General features: G+C 49.7%; 2 protein-coding genes across 2 annotated transcripts in view; one reads left to right on the top strand and one right to left on the bottom strand.

Moving 5' to 3' along the window:
- DET1 (DET1 partner of COP1 E3 ubiquitin ligase) overlaps positions 1-11785 on the top strand; it is an 80305-nt gene extending 68520 nt beyond the window's left edge. Inside the window, exon 5 of the mRNA XM_074317472.1 lies at positions 11681-11785. Coding sequence (XP_074173573.1) covers positions 11681-11699 — 19 coding nt within the window. The 3' untranslated portion in view covers positions 11700-11785. The remainder of the gene's footprint in view (positions 1-11680) is intronic.
- MRPS11 (mitochondrial ribosomal protein S11) lies at positions 5961-16217 on the bottom strand. Its single transcript, XM_074317476.1, has 7 exons — positions 16102-16217; positions 15858-15975; positions 15605-15739; positions 10448-10546; positions 8314-8443; positions 7039-7104; positions 5961-6357 (listed from the first exon to the last, which is right to left on the bottom strand). The coding sequence occupies exons 2-7, from the start codon at positions 15920-15922 to the stop codon at positions 6250-6252; spliced, it is 603 nt and encodes a 200-aa protein (XP_074173577.1). The 5' UTR covers positions 15923-15975; positions 16102-16217; the 3' UTR covers positions 5961-6249.
- Between the last annotated feature and the right edge of the window lie 4 nt (positions 16218-16221).

Here is a 16221-nt window from a genome sequence, read left to right as displayed (position 1 = left end):
ACTTCCCACATTGACATTCGTCCCTCGCATTTGCCTCTTATTTTGAGCTCAGATGTCACCTCTTCCAGGAAGTGTTCCTTGATTCCTCTTCTCATCACCACCATCTTTCTCTCTCTCTCTCTCTCTCTCTCTCTCTCTCTCTCTCTCTCTCTCTCTCTCTCTCACACACACACACACACACACACACACACAAGCCCTTGTTCTGTGGTAGCACTGGTGATATTAAAATGGAGTTTTTCTGTATTTCCCCAACCTGCCTCTAAGATGCTTAATTAATAAACCAGTCCTTTATTTCTATTTTATTTTGATTGGTTCATTAATTAGTCTAAGCAACAACAATATACACAGGTTTTAGAGTGTTGTATTTGAGTATTATTGATTTTTGAGGAAGGGGGAGGAAAGAAAGACTCTTTAACAATGGATTCTCGAGTCATTTGGCTTTTTAACTTAATTTTTGGCTGCAAATTTTAACAATCTGACTTAATCTATAGTTGGTTGGATGTAAGGGAGTAGGAAGATGGGTGGTTGGCTTCTACAGAATATTTTCTGATGAAAATCACAGGAAAAAACCTTTTAATAATAACAATAATTATAGTAACAGCAGCAAACAGGGTGTGGATCTGTGTTCACGCTGTGTTCCCAGCCAGGACCCCACAGACGAGCCCGAGGGGGCAGTGCGAGCGAGGGGTGCCTGGATGAGCACCAGCTGTATACAGCAGAGTGCTCGTACAGTCGTCTGAGGGAATGCCTGTGACAGCTCCGTGGAGGTGGGAACAGCTGAGGTTCAGGTCGCTGCAGAGCTGGGACACCGCGCAGGCCTGTGTGTCTCCATGCGCCACCCCCCGACCCCCCGCCGCCCAAGCATGCTGGAAGGAATGGGTGGACAGGGAAAGCCCTGGCGAGGGCACAGAGGACAAGAGCTAATTGCATTTCCTGGGCACCCAGTCAGGCCTTTGTCCCACTCCTGAGGGACTCCCCCACTGCGGTCACTAGTGGGTGAAGACCCGGGCTTTCCTCCCAGCCATGAATGAGCTATAGGCCCGTAGGGTGGCAGAACCCCATCCCATTCAACCGCCTCTTTGTTCTGAGGGGGAAGCCGAGCTCCAGTGGGGGGAAGGGGTGTGTGGCTGGGCAGCCTGCATGCGAGTCTGTGCTCAGCTGGCTCTAGATAGCAGGTGTCCTGCTGGCCAGGGCCGCCTGTGACACCACACTGCCCCTCAGTTGACATTTCCTTTTGGTTCAAGGGGATTACGCAAATCCCAGGTGGTTAAGCTGCCACAGGGCGCTATGGAAACGGATCAGCGCTGTCTGCCCCCTCCCTCCAGCCAAGCAGTGGGGACCAGAGTGAGGCCAGGTAACTTTTCTGGGGAGACTTGTTATGTGAAATCACAGAGTATGTGCACAATTTAATTTGACTTGGTTGGGCGAGGGGAGAAGCCAGATTAATTACCAGAACTAATTTCCGAGCCAAGTCAGATGTCTGCCCCCAAATACCGGACCACCAGCAGCGTGGTGGCAGGGGTGGGGGGTGGTACAGGGTCCGTGTGTGTCAAATGTCTATTAATATGTGATGTGCACACTTCAGTAAATAATTTACGTAATGCCTGACTCTGCAGCTTCCATGTACTTTAAAATAAACCTGTTCTTTATTGTATCTTAATTGGTTCATGAATGAATCTGAGCAATAACCATGTCCACCCTAAAGGTGAGGAAGGTATAAAGCTGTTTTCTTTCTGCCTGTTTCCCACTCTCCCTGGAGAGAATGCTACCATTTCAGAGTAAGTCTTTCCAGATAGTGAATGCATATACATTTATGTACACATATCCTGTCTTTTTCTACAAAAATTAGTGACTGTACCATGCACATTGTCACCCCCCCACCCCCCATCTGTTACTTAGCAGACATCTAGGCTTGTGTGAGGGCTAACATTCCATTACATGGATGGACCGTAATTTCTTCAACTAGCCCCCGTTGATGGACATTTAGGTTCCAATCTTTTACCATTACTGACAATACCTCAGTGAATATATATCTTTACATGCTCGATACACACGTGAAAGAATATCTGTGCTGCATTGTCCAGTATAGTAGCCACCAGCCACGTGTTACTATTTACATTTAAATTAATTTGAATGAAACAAAACTTAAAATCCAGTTCCTCCGCCATACGAGCCACAGCTCAAGTGCTGAAGAGTGACGGGGGCTAGTAGCACTCTCGTGGCAGTTCTGGGGCATTTCCCTCCTGCGGGAGGTTCTCTTGGACAGTGCTGCTCTGTACAGTAAGTCCCCGGAAGGGCCTGACGAAGCCAGAGGTCTGGACCTCTGCAGTGTTGACAGATACTGCCAGCTTTCCCTCTGGAGAGGCTCTCGCTACTTGTATTCCCCCCAGTCAGAGCTCAGAGAGGGAGGGCACTTTTATTTCAAGACAATTGTGTGGAATGAGGGGGAAGAGAAGAAAGGACATTCTGTTTCTGTGGCCGGTGCCCACGTTGTTTGAGTCGGACACTGCTGTTCCCCACTTGGGACAGGCACACCTGTGGCAGGGAGCCCCACACCCGCTGTGTCTCTGCGGCCTGGCCTCCTGCTTCTCCCCAGCTCTCAGCCTCTTCCCTCGCCTCTCCCTGATGTCCAGGGCTCCTCCATACCCCGACTCCTGGCCTGCCTGCCTCAGTGAGCGTGCCGTTTCCTCAAACGTTCCCTGTTGCCACGACATAGCCTTTCCCAGAAGACTCCATGGGCTGAGTCTCCATCTCCTCGCTTCCCACTCTCCACCCTCCCTCTTCTCTTTGGTGACCGCCACGTTGCCAAATCCAGGGGGCACTGCCCAGCCCTCATCTTGTGTGAGCTCCTAGCGTACCTTTCAGCCGCAGTCTGCGCTTTGTCCCTTCCTGCCTGGTTCCCGAGGGGCCACACCTGTGGTCTCTGAGCGCTCATCCCCTGCCTCCTCTGCAGTCTTACCCCCTCGAAGTATTTACTGCTCGGTGGTCTTCTCTCCCTCATCCTGTGCTTTTCGCTGGGCAGTCTCATCCCGACCATGGCTGTGATTAGCGTCATCTGGGGAGTGATGGTCATGTATTCCAATTCCCATTTCCCTGATGACTGGTAAGATTGAGCATCTTTTTGTGGTTTGCCAGTTTCCAGGGCTAAGGACCCCTTGGTCCATTGGGTTGTCTCACTGCTGTCCCCCCACAAAGCCCTCCTTCATTTCTTAAGCTGAGGGCATCAGTCTTTCACTCTAACACCAATAACATTCACGCCTCTTCTGTGGAACTGCTTTCTGACTAAGTCAGCCGCATGCCTGTCTAGCACCCTAAGCCTGAGCTCGAGGGGAGCAGCGACAGTGCCATATCTCCATCCCCCCAGTGCCCATTCTGTGTTTGTGCCGTAACCTTTTTGCTCAGTCTGGTCGAATGGACGGTTTTGCAGTGGCACTGACTGCTCCATCACTTGGGGCTGATAATACTCAGATTTGAAAAGTAGCGTGTGTACCCAAAATTGGAAAAAAAATGAATAGAGGAAAAGAATGCAGGAGGCCGGGGGAAGGTACATATGCATTTTTTTTTTTTTAATGGACCTGTCAGAGCCAGATTGCAGGCAGAGGCGACTGGAAAGTGGTTTCTCCTGATGTGCCAAGTGATATTCTGCCAGCATCCAGGTACTTTAAACAGGCTTATTTTAGTGGTGACAGTACGTCTTGGTGTCAGGTGATGGCTCAGCCGAAAGAAGGGAAAACACTGCATTTATGCTGAAAGGGAAAAAATTGTATTTGTCTTTTTGCCTGCAGAGGAGAGGAGAGGGGAAGCTTCTCGAATGTAGCCCGTCCTGTGCCACCATCCTTGAGCCGGGAGAAGCAAAAGTGCAGATGCAGTTAGAAATAATCCGCTGCTCTGCTGCCAGGAAACCAGGAAGGGTGTCACCCAAGCTGATGCCAACACTCCGCTCACTCGTGCATATCCCCGGGACCCAGGGCTAGGCGCTACCCCTCCTCTGCCCGTACGAAGTGTAAGCACACGGCCCGCGCAGTTTTCACGACTGCGAGGTGTGCTGCTGTGAAGGTCTGTGGCAGGGGGACCGGGCAGCCTGGCATTTTAGGTAAACGGTAACTGCTTTAATTGGTCAGCCTTTGGTGAAGATGCCTGGGTCTCCCCGAGGAGGGCCCGTGTTTGTGAGGCTAAGCCCTAACGACTGAGAGGTGATCCAGTTTACGAGAGCACAAGTTTCATTGGCCACTCAGACCCTGGACACAGTCGTGTGCACCGAGCTCATGACAAAGCAGTGGGCGTCTGCCAGTCTGCCCCGTAGGCCAGGGCCATGGCCGCCCACCCACCTGGCTCCCGGTGCTTGTGCCAGGCACCTGTTTCTGCGCCGAGGACCATTGATCCTTTAGGGTCCCCTGTCCTGTCTGTGCTTGTAGGTTCTTCTGGGATCTGGTGCAGAGTCTTGCTTTTCTAAGCCCCCTTGTGAGTAAGATAACACTTTCTAAAACTACCGAGTATGGAATCCTTCCCTTTCAGGAATGAGGGACACCACCTGTGCTTACTGTGCTCCACTTGCCCCTTCAGGCCCATTTTGTGGCCAGGGAGGCTGACCCGTCAAGGACCGTCAAGCCGACCACCTGGCTGCCCGCCCTTTTTGCTTCTTTGTGGGTTCAGGCACTGGGGACACCAGCAGGTGACCAGTGGGGCCAGTCAGGGCGTTTCTGACCTCTCCCTCTGCCACACCCCGGCTTTGGCACAGGCCGCATTCCTGTCAGGTTCTGGGAACTCTTCTTTCCCCAGAAGTGAGGCCTTGGGGGGTGAAGGCTTCCTGCTCTTGCTGGTCCTGGAGGGCTTCGCCAATCTGTTTATTCCCTGAATCCTGCCCACACCGCTGGAAAGAACCTTCATGAAGCTTCTCTTTGAAACCTTGGAACCATCTTTTATCGTGCGGGCCCTGATCAACTGTGCAGTTTGCTCCAGGCCCTCTGTCTTCATAGGTCCTGCTCGGCTGGAGGAGGAGACAGTAGGGAGACACTTTTCCTTCTGCAGTTCACACAGTCTTTCCCCTTCTCTAACCGTGTCTAAGCCACTTTCCTATTTAGGAGGGCACTTGTGGGTTAACTACATGGAGTTCAGGCAAACCACACTATTTAGTGGCTGGGCACAGAAGGGAACCCCACTGCCTCCCCTTGGGTGGTCAGCAGGCCCCCCCTGCAGACTTGTTAGGAAGGAACAGTGCTTGTGTGCACGTGCACCCTCCTTTTCAGCTCCTGGTGATGCTCTCAGATCCTGGGCCCTCTCTGTCCAAGGAGGGAGGGTCTGTCTCTCAAGCCTTTGGCTTCTGTGTGGTATCTGGGAACCCCAGAGCCCCGACTGGCGAGCTGTCAGTCAGTCCTGCCTGGGGCCCAGGCTGAGCCCACTTGTGTCAGCACCATCCGGGTTCCACACCAACTGTTTTCTGCACTTTTCAGTCTGGGCTCTCTTCTCACCCATCCCCCCACCCACTGATTTTCTAGAGTCCGTTTTATACTGCTCTACCCTTCCCCCTTTAGGGTCATTCGGTCTTGGGTGCGGGGACTGCGGAAGCCCCGGGTGTGTAAAAGATGATGATGCCACTTACCTGTGGGGTTCTGTCCACTTTTAGAAAAGGCAGACTGAGGACAGTCTCCTCACATTTTAGGGCGAACTGTACACAGGCTCCCAAGGGTGAACTGTTCTGTCATGAGCACGCTCGAGAGCGAGGAGGCAAAAAGCGCTCAATTTGGGGCCAAATTACAAGCTGGTAATAAGAAAAGTTGCTTGGTGAAGGGGCTAAAAAAGAAAAACCTGAAAACAGAGGAAGGTGTCTGGTGAATAGCAGCTCACACTTACATTTTAACCCTTCAATCTAGGGTTTCATCTCAATTCACAATGTCTTTTTCAGGAGAAAGTGGGAATTACTGTTTGCAAATCTGGAAGCAAGAAGCTCACAAACTACTACAGATGGTAGAGACACTCTTTTATTTTCTTAGAGTAGGGCAGCATTTACTGGTTGGAGCCTGTGCCACAGCTGCCCCTGTGGCTCCCCTTGTGTCCGAGAGAAGCATGGCCTCACTTGTGGGCGTGCCATCTCCAGGGAAAAGTACAAAAAAGGCGACCACGGGAGGTGGCAAGGCTCTCCCTTACTGTCTGAAGGACGTCCAACAAGCCCGCCTCGGAGACAGCTCCCACAGTGCTTTCTACGAGGTCCAGCCGGACGTGAAGCTGAGGCAGGCGCAGGCCTCCTTCCCATCACAGCCTCCGAGCCTTCCTGGGGCGGCAGCCGTTGTGTGGGATGGGGGTGTTGTCTGTGATGGAGATCACTTCCAGGCCCCCCATCGTCAGTCCCTTGATGGCAGACTGGAAGGAGCAGAAGGAACAGGAGAATGCCATGGTCCTGGAAATGGTGACCCAGCATGCCCGGGGAGGGGGAGGGGGAGTGGACGCTCACTCGCTTTGATACCTATGATCCCAACCCGATTCTACCCTCACAGAGGTCTCCTAACCAAACTCCTACCCATGTCCTCAGTTCTGTCCACTTCTCTAGTGACACCTGCCCTGTCCCTCCTCATGCCTTTCAATCTAAGAACAAAGACCACCTGTAAACCCGGGCATAACTTGAACACTGCACTTCTGGAGCTTTACTTAAGCCGTTTTGTTTGCCTGGAATGTCCCCCGCTGTCACCCCACACATGGCTGATACCTCATTATTCTTAAAAAGTCAATAGAGATATCACGTCTTTGGGGAAGCTTTCCTGATTATCCCCAGTGGGCTCCCCGGATCCAGGGCACAAGCTTTCACTGCACCCCCTGGTCTGTAGTGAGGAATCCATTTGATAGCCCCATGGACCACCTTTCTATTCCCAGTGCCTGGCACACAGCACGCACTCAGTGAATGTCTGCTGAATTAAACTAAGTGATGTGGGCTTGCTGTGAGAAGCTGAGTAGGTCATGAGAACAACAGCAAGAAACAAGTCCTCCTGTCACCCCACTACCAGGTCCTTGTTCCGTTCCTCTCACTAACTAATCACCCTCACTCACCAAGCGCCCTGGCCCCAGGCCTTTCACCACCACTCGGATGTGCGTCACGCCCTTCCCTGCAGCTTTCTGGAGAGAAGCAGCAAGTGGTTAGTGCCCCAGCAAGAACTGCTCCATCCAGGTCTCGCTACTGCTACCTGGAGCAACAGGGTTTTGAGCTCCAGGGACAAGCACCCACATACAAAACCAGACAGAAAACGGGGAAGGTACACAAGGCCACAGTGCAGGACAGACACCAGCAGAAAGCACAGAACTTGTCAAATCATAAAAGTCAATTGTGATCCCTTTTCCCCCAGGGCAGCACTGCCACCTAATGGAAATTTCTAAGTATTGCTCCAGTTTTTCTCAGGTGTGTAAATGCAGAATTTCCAACCATGAGGAGGTGAGGCTAAGCTTAAATATCCACTTAGAAAATGTTATCACTTTAAATCTTTAGTAGTGGTTAAGTTTTTCTTTCTTGATTATGAAGCCATTTCATGATAGAAAGTCTGGAAAACACACAGAAGTCACTCAACCCATCCTGCAGAAGCTATAGTTAATACTGACATGTTTCTTTTAAGTGTGTGTAATATGTCCATTGGCGGACATTTAGCACATTTTGGTGGTCATTAATACATAGCAATCAGTATCTCTGGGCATCAAGCTTTATTTGAAGGTCAAGGTTTTCCTTCAGGAAGGCCTGTACTACAGTAGACAGTGCACAAGCTTTGGTCCCAGACCAGTGTGGGTTTAGTGCAGAGAACTGAACTGGTCGCATGGCTCCGAGCAAGGCACACACTCTGTATCTCAATTCACTCTTAAAAATGGGGGTAGTGCCAAGCGTCTTCTGAGGATTCAAGGTAATGGGTGTGAAGTGTCTGGCGTATAGTAGATGCTCAATAAATATACCAATAGCATCACAGTGCCAATTTGCTTCTAGAAAGGTCTGCAGCAGTTCACACTCAAACTGGTATTGCATGAGGGTTTTCACCACACCACATCTTCCCAATATCCTATTATCACCACTCCCCCCCCCCCCCCCCCGTCTTTAAATTGAGGAGGCTTTGGTAAGCCTTTAGCACCTGGCTCTTAAGTCCTCGAGAATGAACCAACAAGCATCTCATTTCTGCTGAAGCTAAGACCTCTTCAAACCCTTTCCAATGTTCGGATATCAAACAAGAGTTGGCAAATTCCCCACTGCTTCTGAATGGCTGGTTCATAGACAATTCTCATCACAGTGATCAGCCATGCAGAAAGGGGGACAGACCACAGAGGGAGCCGGAAAGAACACACACTTACCGCCGCAGCAGCTATGCCTGCTGTTTGTGCTGCAATGCCCGTGCCCTTCTTGGCATTCCGAAACCCCTCTGTGCCACAGGAAGTGCGGGCAAGGGGCTGGTTTGTGGCGGAGACTACCTGGATCTGTGTGCTGGGAATGCAGGAGATGCATAAAAGAGATCGTGACTGTTCAGGGACATAAGAGAGCGCGAACCTCTGCCCGCCCTAACAAGCCCAAGTGAGAAAGACAGCTGCTTTCACTTGGAGCTTTGCTATCAGTTGAATGTTTTTTTGAACTCCTGTGGAGGCACCAGGAAAGGTCCAAATCACCTAAACCTCACTAAAAACGGACAAGTCATACATCCTAAAGAGAGCTCTGTTATGGACTGAATATTTGTGGCCCCCCAAATTCATGTTGAAATCCTAACCCTGAATATGATGGCATTAGCAGGTGGGGCCTTTAGGAGGTGATTAGGTCACGAGGGTGGAGCCCTCACGAGTGGGATGAGTGTCCTTACAAAAGGGACCCCAGACAGCTCCCTCTTCCCTTCCGCCAGGTAAGGACACAGTGAGAAGCCGGCCCTCTGCAGCTTGAAAGAGGGTCATCCCCAGCACCCACCACGCTGGCACCCAGATCTTGGACTTCCAGCTTCAGAACTGGGAGAAATAAATGTCTAGGTTAAGCGCCCAGTCTGTGGTGCTCTGTTGCGGCAGCCCGAGCTGACTAAGACGAGCTCCACACTCTGAGGGTGGCCCAGTGTCACCCAGAAGGATGGCACGGTTTCTCCTAGTGCCTTCCCTGTAGCTCGCGTTTAAATTAGATGTGCTGTTCTTGTCTGGCTTTTTTTCCTAAAAAATCACATGTTTCATATCAAGTAATTTTAAACAAGACTTTTCATTAGGGAAAGTTTTTAACATACACAAAAGTGAACAGAATAGTATATGAACTCCCATTGACCCATCACCCAGCTTCAACAATTATTACTGTGTTTCCCCGAAAATAAGACCTAGCCGGACCATCATCAGCTCTAATGCATCTTTTGGAGCAAAAATTAATATAAGACCCGGTATTACATTATATTGTATTATACCTGGTATTATATTATATCTGGTCTTATATTAAAATAAGACCGGGTCTTATATTAACTTTTGCTCCAAAAGATACATTAGAGCTGATGATGGTCTGGCTAGGTCTTATTTTCGGGGAAACACGGTAAATCATATGACTTTAGCTTCATCTATAAACCCTGTTTCCACTCCCCCTTTTTTCCCATTAATGAATTATTTTGAAGTAAATCCCAGACCCATCATTTCATCTGTACATGGTTCAGTATATATCACTAAAGGATAGGGACTCGTAAAAAACTCCACAATATCATTATACCTAAAAACAGCAATATTACCATATTGGATAATTTTAATGCTTATGACACTCCATTTCATGATCAAAAATCTTTTTTACATAAGTGGAACATTTTTCCTAATCATCTCTAACTTTAAGAAAATTAAGGATAACTTTAGAAATCCCTAGACATGCTTTCATCACTGCCCTGCCTTTTGGTCTGAAGAACTCCCTGAGAACTCATAGTAAAGAGGGACGTGGAGGAGTGGTTATGGGGAGACCTGCTGGAATCTGCCTGGGCTGGGGCCATCTGCTTGTTGGCCCGTCTATGGCTGCCATTTCCCCACCAGGGCGTTGTGCTTTCCTACACTGAACAGCAGCATAAGAGAACTGCTTGTCCACGAGACGGCCCAAACAGAGAGCTACAGAGCAGGCCCAGGACACTTCCGATGCTGAAGGAGTCCGATGGCATCTCACCTGAGCCCCACACTCTATCCGTGACTACCAAGTCTCTTGTGTCGTTCTGTTGCCAACACACAGGTGGGAACGCCCTTGACACCCGTTTGTAGGAAAGCAAATCTTATCGATATGAAATGCTGTTCTTTGTCATGAAACCTGAATGAACATCACAAGACAGAAGCCAGTTTTCCAGCACAAGGAGGGAACCTGGGCAACGTCTGCAGCGGCACCTTCATGCAGGACGCGGTTTCCTGACTTCCACCCCAAGCAGGGTGCCCAGGGCCACCTTGCCGTCCCCCACGAAGGTGAAAAAAGCCCCCTTAGCACTGCCCAGCTGCTTCCCTTCCCACTTACTTGTTGTAGGATGCTTTAATGTGTGCGATTGGGATCTCCTCAAATTTCTTTCCTGCCCACCTCAGCGAGTTCTCCTGTCCTGGAATCGGAGGGTAAATGCTGAAATGAGAAGAAACATTTTATGTAAAATTGTCCTGATGTTTTTCAAATCAAAGAAATCCATCACATAGTTACAAATCCAGTAGCACAGACAAACTTGAGTAGTCGACTCTAGACGTCGAGAGACTTCTTGCTAGAAGAAAAGAGAATTTAATCTTCATTCCCCATCTTTTCTCGTCCCTTCTCATATAATCAGATCACTAGAATTTTCAATCCTCTAGAAGCTCCACTTGCTGCAATTTAAAAAATACAGTTAAACTTCTATTTCTTGCTTCATCATCCACAGATGATATCTTGACTCTCCATAAAAAAAGACAACAAAATTTTAATAATACTTATAATATCATTACTGTAGAAAAAGCCAGTATCCCCTAGAAGAGAGAGAAATCGGCAGACTTTTTCTTTAATGGGCCACAGGGAAAACATTTTAGGCTTTGCTGGCCATGAAATTTCTGTTGCAGCTCTGGCCCTCTCGTGCAAAAACGGCCACAGACAACACTAAATCAGTGGGTGTGGCTGTGTCCCAATAAAACTTTATTGCAACTGGCCAGATCTGGCCCATGGCATGTAGTTTGCCAAGCCCTACCCTAGACCAGTGGTTCTCTGTACTGGCCCATCAGCCGAGCCAACTGTTACTGTGGTGCGTAAGCTCTAGCCCAGACTTCCGGACAGGGCCTGGGAAGCTTATTTCTGAAATATTTCTGTGATGAGTTCAGGATCTTTTGCCATCGCAGTCCAGTCTGTTCTCTGGCTATCCTAAGTTAGTACTCTTCATTTTCAGGTGGAGAAACAGGTACAAATCGGGGGACGGGGGTAGCTGGCATGTCAGGCGTTGGGCCTGGGAGACCTGACTCAGCTCAGAGCTCTGCTCCTCATGCTCTTTTATTCACACACACACATAGCTGTCAGGAAGCATGTGAGATGTGCGTGAGCCTGCTGGTGCACCCCGCCTCCATGCGCAAATGAGATCAATGTCTGCACCCCCGGCACGGGAAATACGACGGGCTCTGGTTTAGAAATACACTATGATCTGAGCGCCGTCCTTCCCGCAGCCCTACCTGCTTTCTCAGAGAGAAACAATAAAACAACGGAAAAGTGCTACTCAAGAGTTACAAGTGTCTTCTTTCCTGCTAGGCCTGATCTTAAGAGGTGATGTAGCATCTCTGCAGGCTGCTGGTTTATCAGCCCACATGCCGAGATGGAACGTGGACGGGGCTCTGAGATGATCACGTTTAAAACATCATCACTTCTCAATTGGTAATTTCCTCTGCTGACTTTTGGGGGTCAAAAAAAATAAGCCTACTAAACTCTGAATGTACCAGTGTAATGCCGTATATATAAAGCAAGGTTTTTGAAGTAAGGACTCGGAACTTGAGCCATTTAATTGAAGGCACGGACAAGGTCAGGCCTTTAAACCTCTCAAGTCCAGTGTACAAATGAACAAGTGCTTTACCCCAAGCAAGCCCAGGAAAAAGGAAGACAGAATTTTCTGGCACCGGTCTGCTGCCTCTTCGTACCTGTCCTCAGACAAGGGAAATATACAGAGGGGCCAGCACACGTGGCATCTGTTTGCACGGCTGTGGACTGACTTCTGCTGTGTGTACTTCAGGCATGAGAATTTGCTGATCTCTGGACAAAACCATCCCACACGGACCCTGACACAAAGGTGGCAGAAGTTGGATCTTTCCTGGGTAAGCTGCAGTTTTACTCCCAAAGGGAGAAGGTCCTGCCTCCCAGTCTTCAACCCATTTTCTAATTGTGGCTATAGACAATTTTTAGAAATGAAAATAAATGTAGAAAAATGCAAAGGTTATAGTTCCTGGCCCGCTGCTCCTGCCATAATTATATACATTATGTCAGTTAAGAGCTTTCCAACCCTTGGCTTCTGTTCTTGACCTCTTTGCTCCAGTGTCCCTGTGTCCTAGCCTACCCGGGCTACTTCCTCTCGTGGTCAGAGCTAGCCCTTGTCATCACCACACCTGCAACCCCAATGTAACCTCGGTTCCGGGAACCTCTGGCCAGCGCCTCCTGGCACACCCACTGGCTCCCCCACTACCTTCTCTCCAGGAACCCCTCAATCCCACTGATCGTACCAGCTTTTCCCTTTCCCTCACACCCTTGATGCTCTTCTCTCCTGACCTCAAGTCAATTCCATGGCCAGTCATTATACTGACTCCCTCGCACACACCCTCCATTCTCTGCCCCCCTTATTTCACTGTACTCTCCCTAACCCTGTCACGTCTATCTTTCCAGCCACTCTGAGCCTGTACATGCCCCCCACACAGTTGGCTAGAGAAACACTCAGCAGTGACAGCTGGCCCTGTATGTCAGTTTCTCAGCTTTGACACTGTGGACATTTTGGGCAAGATAATTCAGTGTTGTGGGGGGCTGTCCTGCACACTGGCCTCTACTCCCCAGATACTGTACTCCAAGTTATGACAACCAAAATGTCTGCAGACATTGCTGGAAGTCTCCTTGGAGGCAAAACTGCCCCAGGTTGAAGCACTGCTTTATTTTAATGACTGCTAACATTACGTGGGCTCTGGGCATTGCCTGCCGTCATACAGCACACCCCCAATTCAATCATCCCCCCATTCTCCCGATGCCTCTTTTGTACCCTCTCTTGTCTCCTCAAACCTCCAGTTCCTGCCTGCTCCCTGCCAGCTGATGACCTTCACAGAGAAATCGAAGCAATCAGAATTTCTTCCAGCTCCCACCATCAGACATCTGAGCCCGCAATCTTCACATTCTCTCCCGTTACGATGCTCCCCTGGTGTGTTAGCCTCTCAAGGACGTCACTCCAGCAATGTTCCCGCTCTGGCATCAGCCCCATCAGCAAAACATGCTCATTTCCCCAACCTGAAACCAAACAAAACCCTCTTGACCGCAAAGCCTCCTTGAGCAACTGCCCTTTTCTCTATTGCCCCTTAAAGAACTGACTGTACTTGCTGTTTCTTCCTGTCTTCCATTCTTTCTGAACCCACTTCAATCAGACTTTAGCCCCTGTCGTCTCCACCAAATTGCTGTTCCTTATCCATTCCATGAAAAATGCTCTAGTCAAGGTCACCAACCAACTCACAATGTTAAATGCAATGAGCACCTTTGTCATCAGCTTATTGACCTGTCATAGCAGTTGACATAGCTCATCTCTCTGCCCTCCGACCACATTCAAAACAACAACAGACCCTCTCCAGGTTTTCTTACTACCTCTCTGGATGTCCCAAATCTCTAAATGTCAGAGGCCTCCAGGGTTTGGGCCGTGGACTCTTCTCTTTATCTGTACTTACTGTCTTGATGATCTTGTAGTCTCATGGCTTTAAACATCATCTGGGAGTCTTCCAAATGTGTATCTCTAGCCCAGATCTGTCCCCTGAACTCCACTTCTAATAACATTGTATCTCCACCTGGATGTCAATTAATCATCTCAGCCTTAACCATCCAAATCCAATCTCCTGCATTTTCCCTTTAGTCACAACTCCGTCTTTCCGATTGTTCAGGCCCCAAATTTTAGTGTTCCTTCACCCCTCTCCTTTGCATCCACATTAACGAATCCTGTTGGTTCTGCTTTCTGAATGGATCAGTCTGACCAGTGATAGTACCTCTACAGCTGTCACTCTGGTCCAAGCCACCGGATCCTTGCCTAGATGGTTTCAATAGCCTTCTAACTGCCTAGAAGACTTCTAGCTTCCACCCTTGCTTCTCCACAGTTCATTATCAACACAACAGCCAAGGGGACTCTTTAAAATGTGGGCATGATCGTGTCAATCCTCTATTCAGAATTCTCCAGCGGCTCCTCATCTCAGAGTAACAGCTGAAGTCCTGAGGGTGCTCTACAGGCCATACAGGATGTACCCCTGCATGCCTGCTGCACCCCTTGTCCCATCTCCTGTTTTTACTCCTCACTCCACATTGGCCACCTTACTATTGCTCACGAACTCCAGACACTCTCCTACCATCTGTCCTATTCCTGTGTTTTACTTGTTTTATAATTGCTGTTCCCCGTCCACTAGAATTTAAGCTCTGTGGGGGCAGGGCTTTTTGTGTGTTTGGTCACCAGTGTGTCCCCAATACCTTGAACGGAGCCTGGCAATGTTGAATGACCACAATAGAATCTTGACCTAAACTCCTTAGAAGCTCCCCCCTGCCTACAGTGAAGACAGTGCAGAAGCCCACTGTTCCAGACAAGACCCTCGGCGTTGATTCCTCCTTGTCTTGCTAGCCTCACCTGCCATTACACACACACCTGAATATACCATGTTCTTTCACACCACATGCCTTTACCCAGCCTCTCACTTCGCCTAAAACAATCCTTCATCTTGTCCATTCAGTTCAGTTCTTAACCTCCACATTTTCTACTCTACAGTTTTACCTGGTTTCCTCAGGAGTTAGACACTCACTCTGTCACACTTCTAAGCATCCAGTTCTTTCCTCCAGTGTACTATTGATCAGGTTGTGGTGAAAATGTTTGCATGTTTCTCTTCCCTGGCAGACTGTGAACTACTTGTGGGGAAGAACGATCTTTTGTGTTTATATTCCCAGCATCTAGCACGGTCCCTGGCACATAGTAGGTTCTCGGTAAATGTTTGTAAGAACACACAGCATATAGAGGTCGTGGCACTGGTGGGAAGCAAGATGCCAGTCCCCAGGGCTAAGCACAAAAGCCTCCTAGACATTAGACCAGCTCCAAAAAGGGCACGATAATCTATACCATAGCACAGCTCCCCTCGCCCCTCTGGTTTTGTGTCCTAGGCCCAGGGAAGGTTGTTATTCTGATGTGCCCGTCCTCTCAGAGGGAAAGCTGGCATTCACTGTACACCTCCGCCCTTCACTCATTCTTCAGATGTTCACTGAAGGTCCTCTTTATGCCAATGCTCATCTCGTTTGATTCTCACAACTTCTCTCGGCAACTTATCCACTTTTTGACAAGAAAACTGAGGCTCACAGATTAATCTTCATAATGTCCCACAGATGGCAAGGGAAAGAGTTGGGAATTCATTGGTTCTCTGACCCAGGAGGGTGATGCCAGTGTCGCGAGGGTGGGACCTCAATGGCCCTCACCTGAAGCTGCTGCGGCTCGGAGGCGGAGCCGGAGCCGGAGCTGCGGGCTTCTCCTCAACTTCCTGCCTGGCGGCGGCGTCTTGCAGCTGGTGGACACCCGTGTGGATGGAGGGAGCCGGCGCCCGGGCCACGACCCTGCGGGGAAGGACAGCTCAGAGAGGCCCCCAGGCCTAACGGCCACTGGAGTCCATGGGACACGGGCAGGAGCGCGCTCCGGCGGTGGCCGTGGCTCGGAGCGGGTACTCATTCCTACCTGCTCGTCGGCGGCCAAGCCCATGACCGCAAGAGGTGAGACCCCGCGTTTCTTACAGCCTGCATGACTTGAATTGACCCCACTCAGCTCCGGTCCGCGGCGCCAGCACCGTGAGCGCCTGTGGGGGGACAGTACAGAGGAAAAGTCATCTGATTCCTCGTCATAAGACCTGTTAAAGATTTTTGCCCCGTTTTTCATAGTCTATAATAACTATCTCTGCGCTTCTCAACTGGGAATTTCCTACCTCCCCCTACTCTTTTAACATGAGATCTTCGCCCCCCCCTTCACGTTGCAATGGTTCGTTCTAGTCGTTCCGGGGACAGAGCTGTTCCCTACGTGCCGCTCCCGCGCTGCCTTGTGGGAA

Source organism: Rhinolophus sinicus, linkage group LG13 (assembly GCF_036562045.2).
Source record: "Rhinolophus sinicus isolate RSC01 linkage group LG13, ASM3656204v1, whole genome shotgun sequence".
Classification (NCBI taxonomy): Eukaryota; Metazoa; Chordata; class Mammalia; order Chiroptera; family Rhinolophidae; genus Rhinolophus; species Rhinolophus sinicus.
This window is presented reverse-complemented; position numbering and strand designations above follow the sequence as displayed.

Excerpts from the sequence above, each read along its gene's own strand:
- MRPS11 (XM_074317476.1), bottom strand. The coding sequence starts at position 15,922 with ATGCAGGCTGTAAGAAACGCGGGGTCTCACCTCTTGCGGTCATGGGCT. Across the intron at positions 8,444-10,447 it reads ATTAAAGCATCCTACAACAA|CACACAGATCCAGGTAGTCT; the intron begins GTAAGTGGGAAG and ends CTGCATTCCCAG. Across the intron at positions 7,105-8,313 it reads CAGGCATAGCTGCTGCGGCG|AAAGCTGCAGGGAAGGGCGT; the intron begins GTAAGTGTGTGT and ends GCTTCTCTCCAG.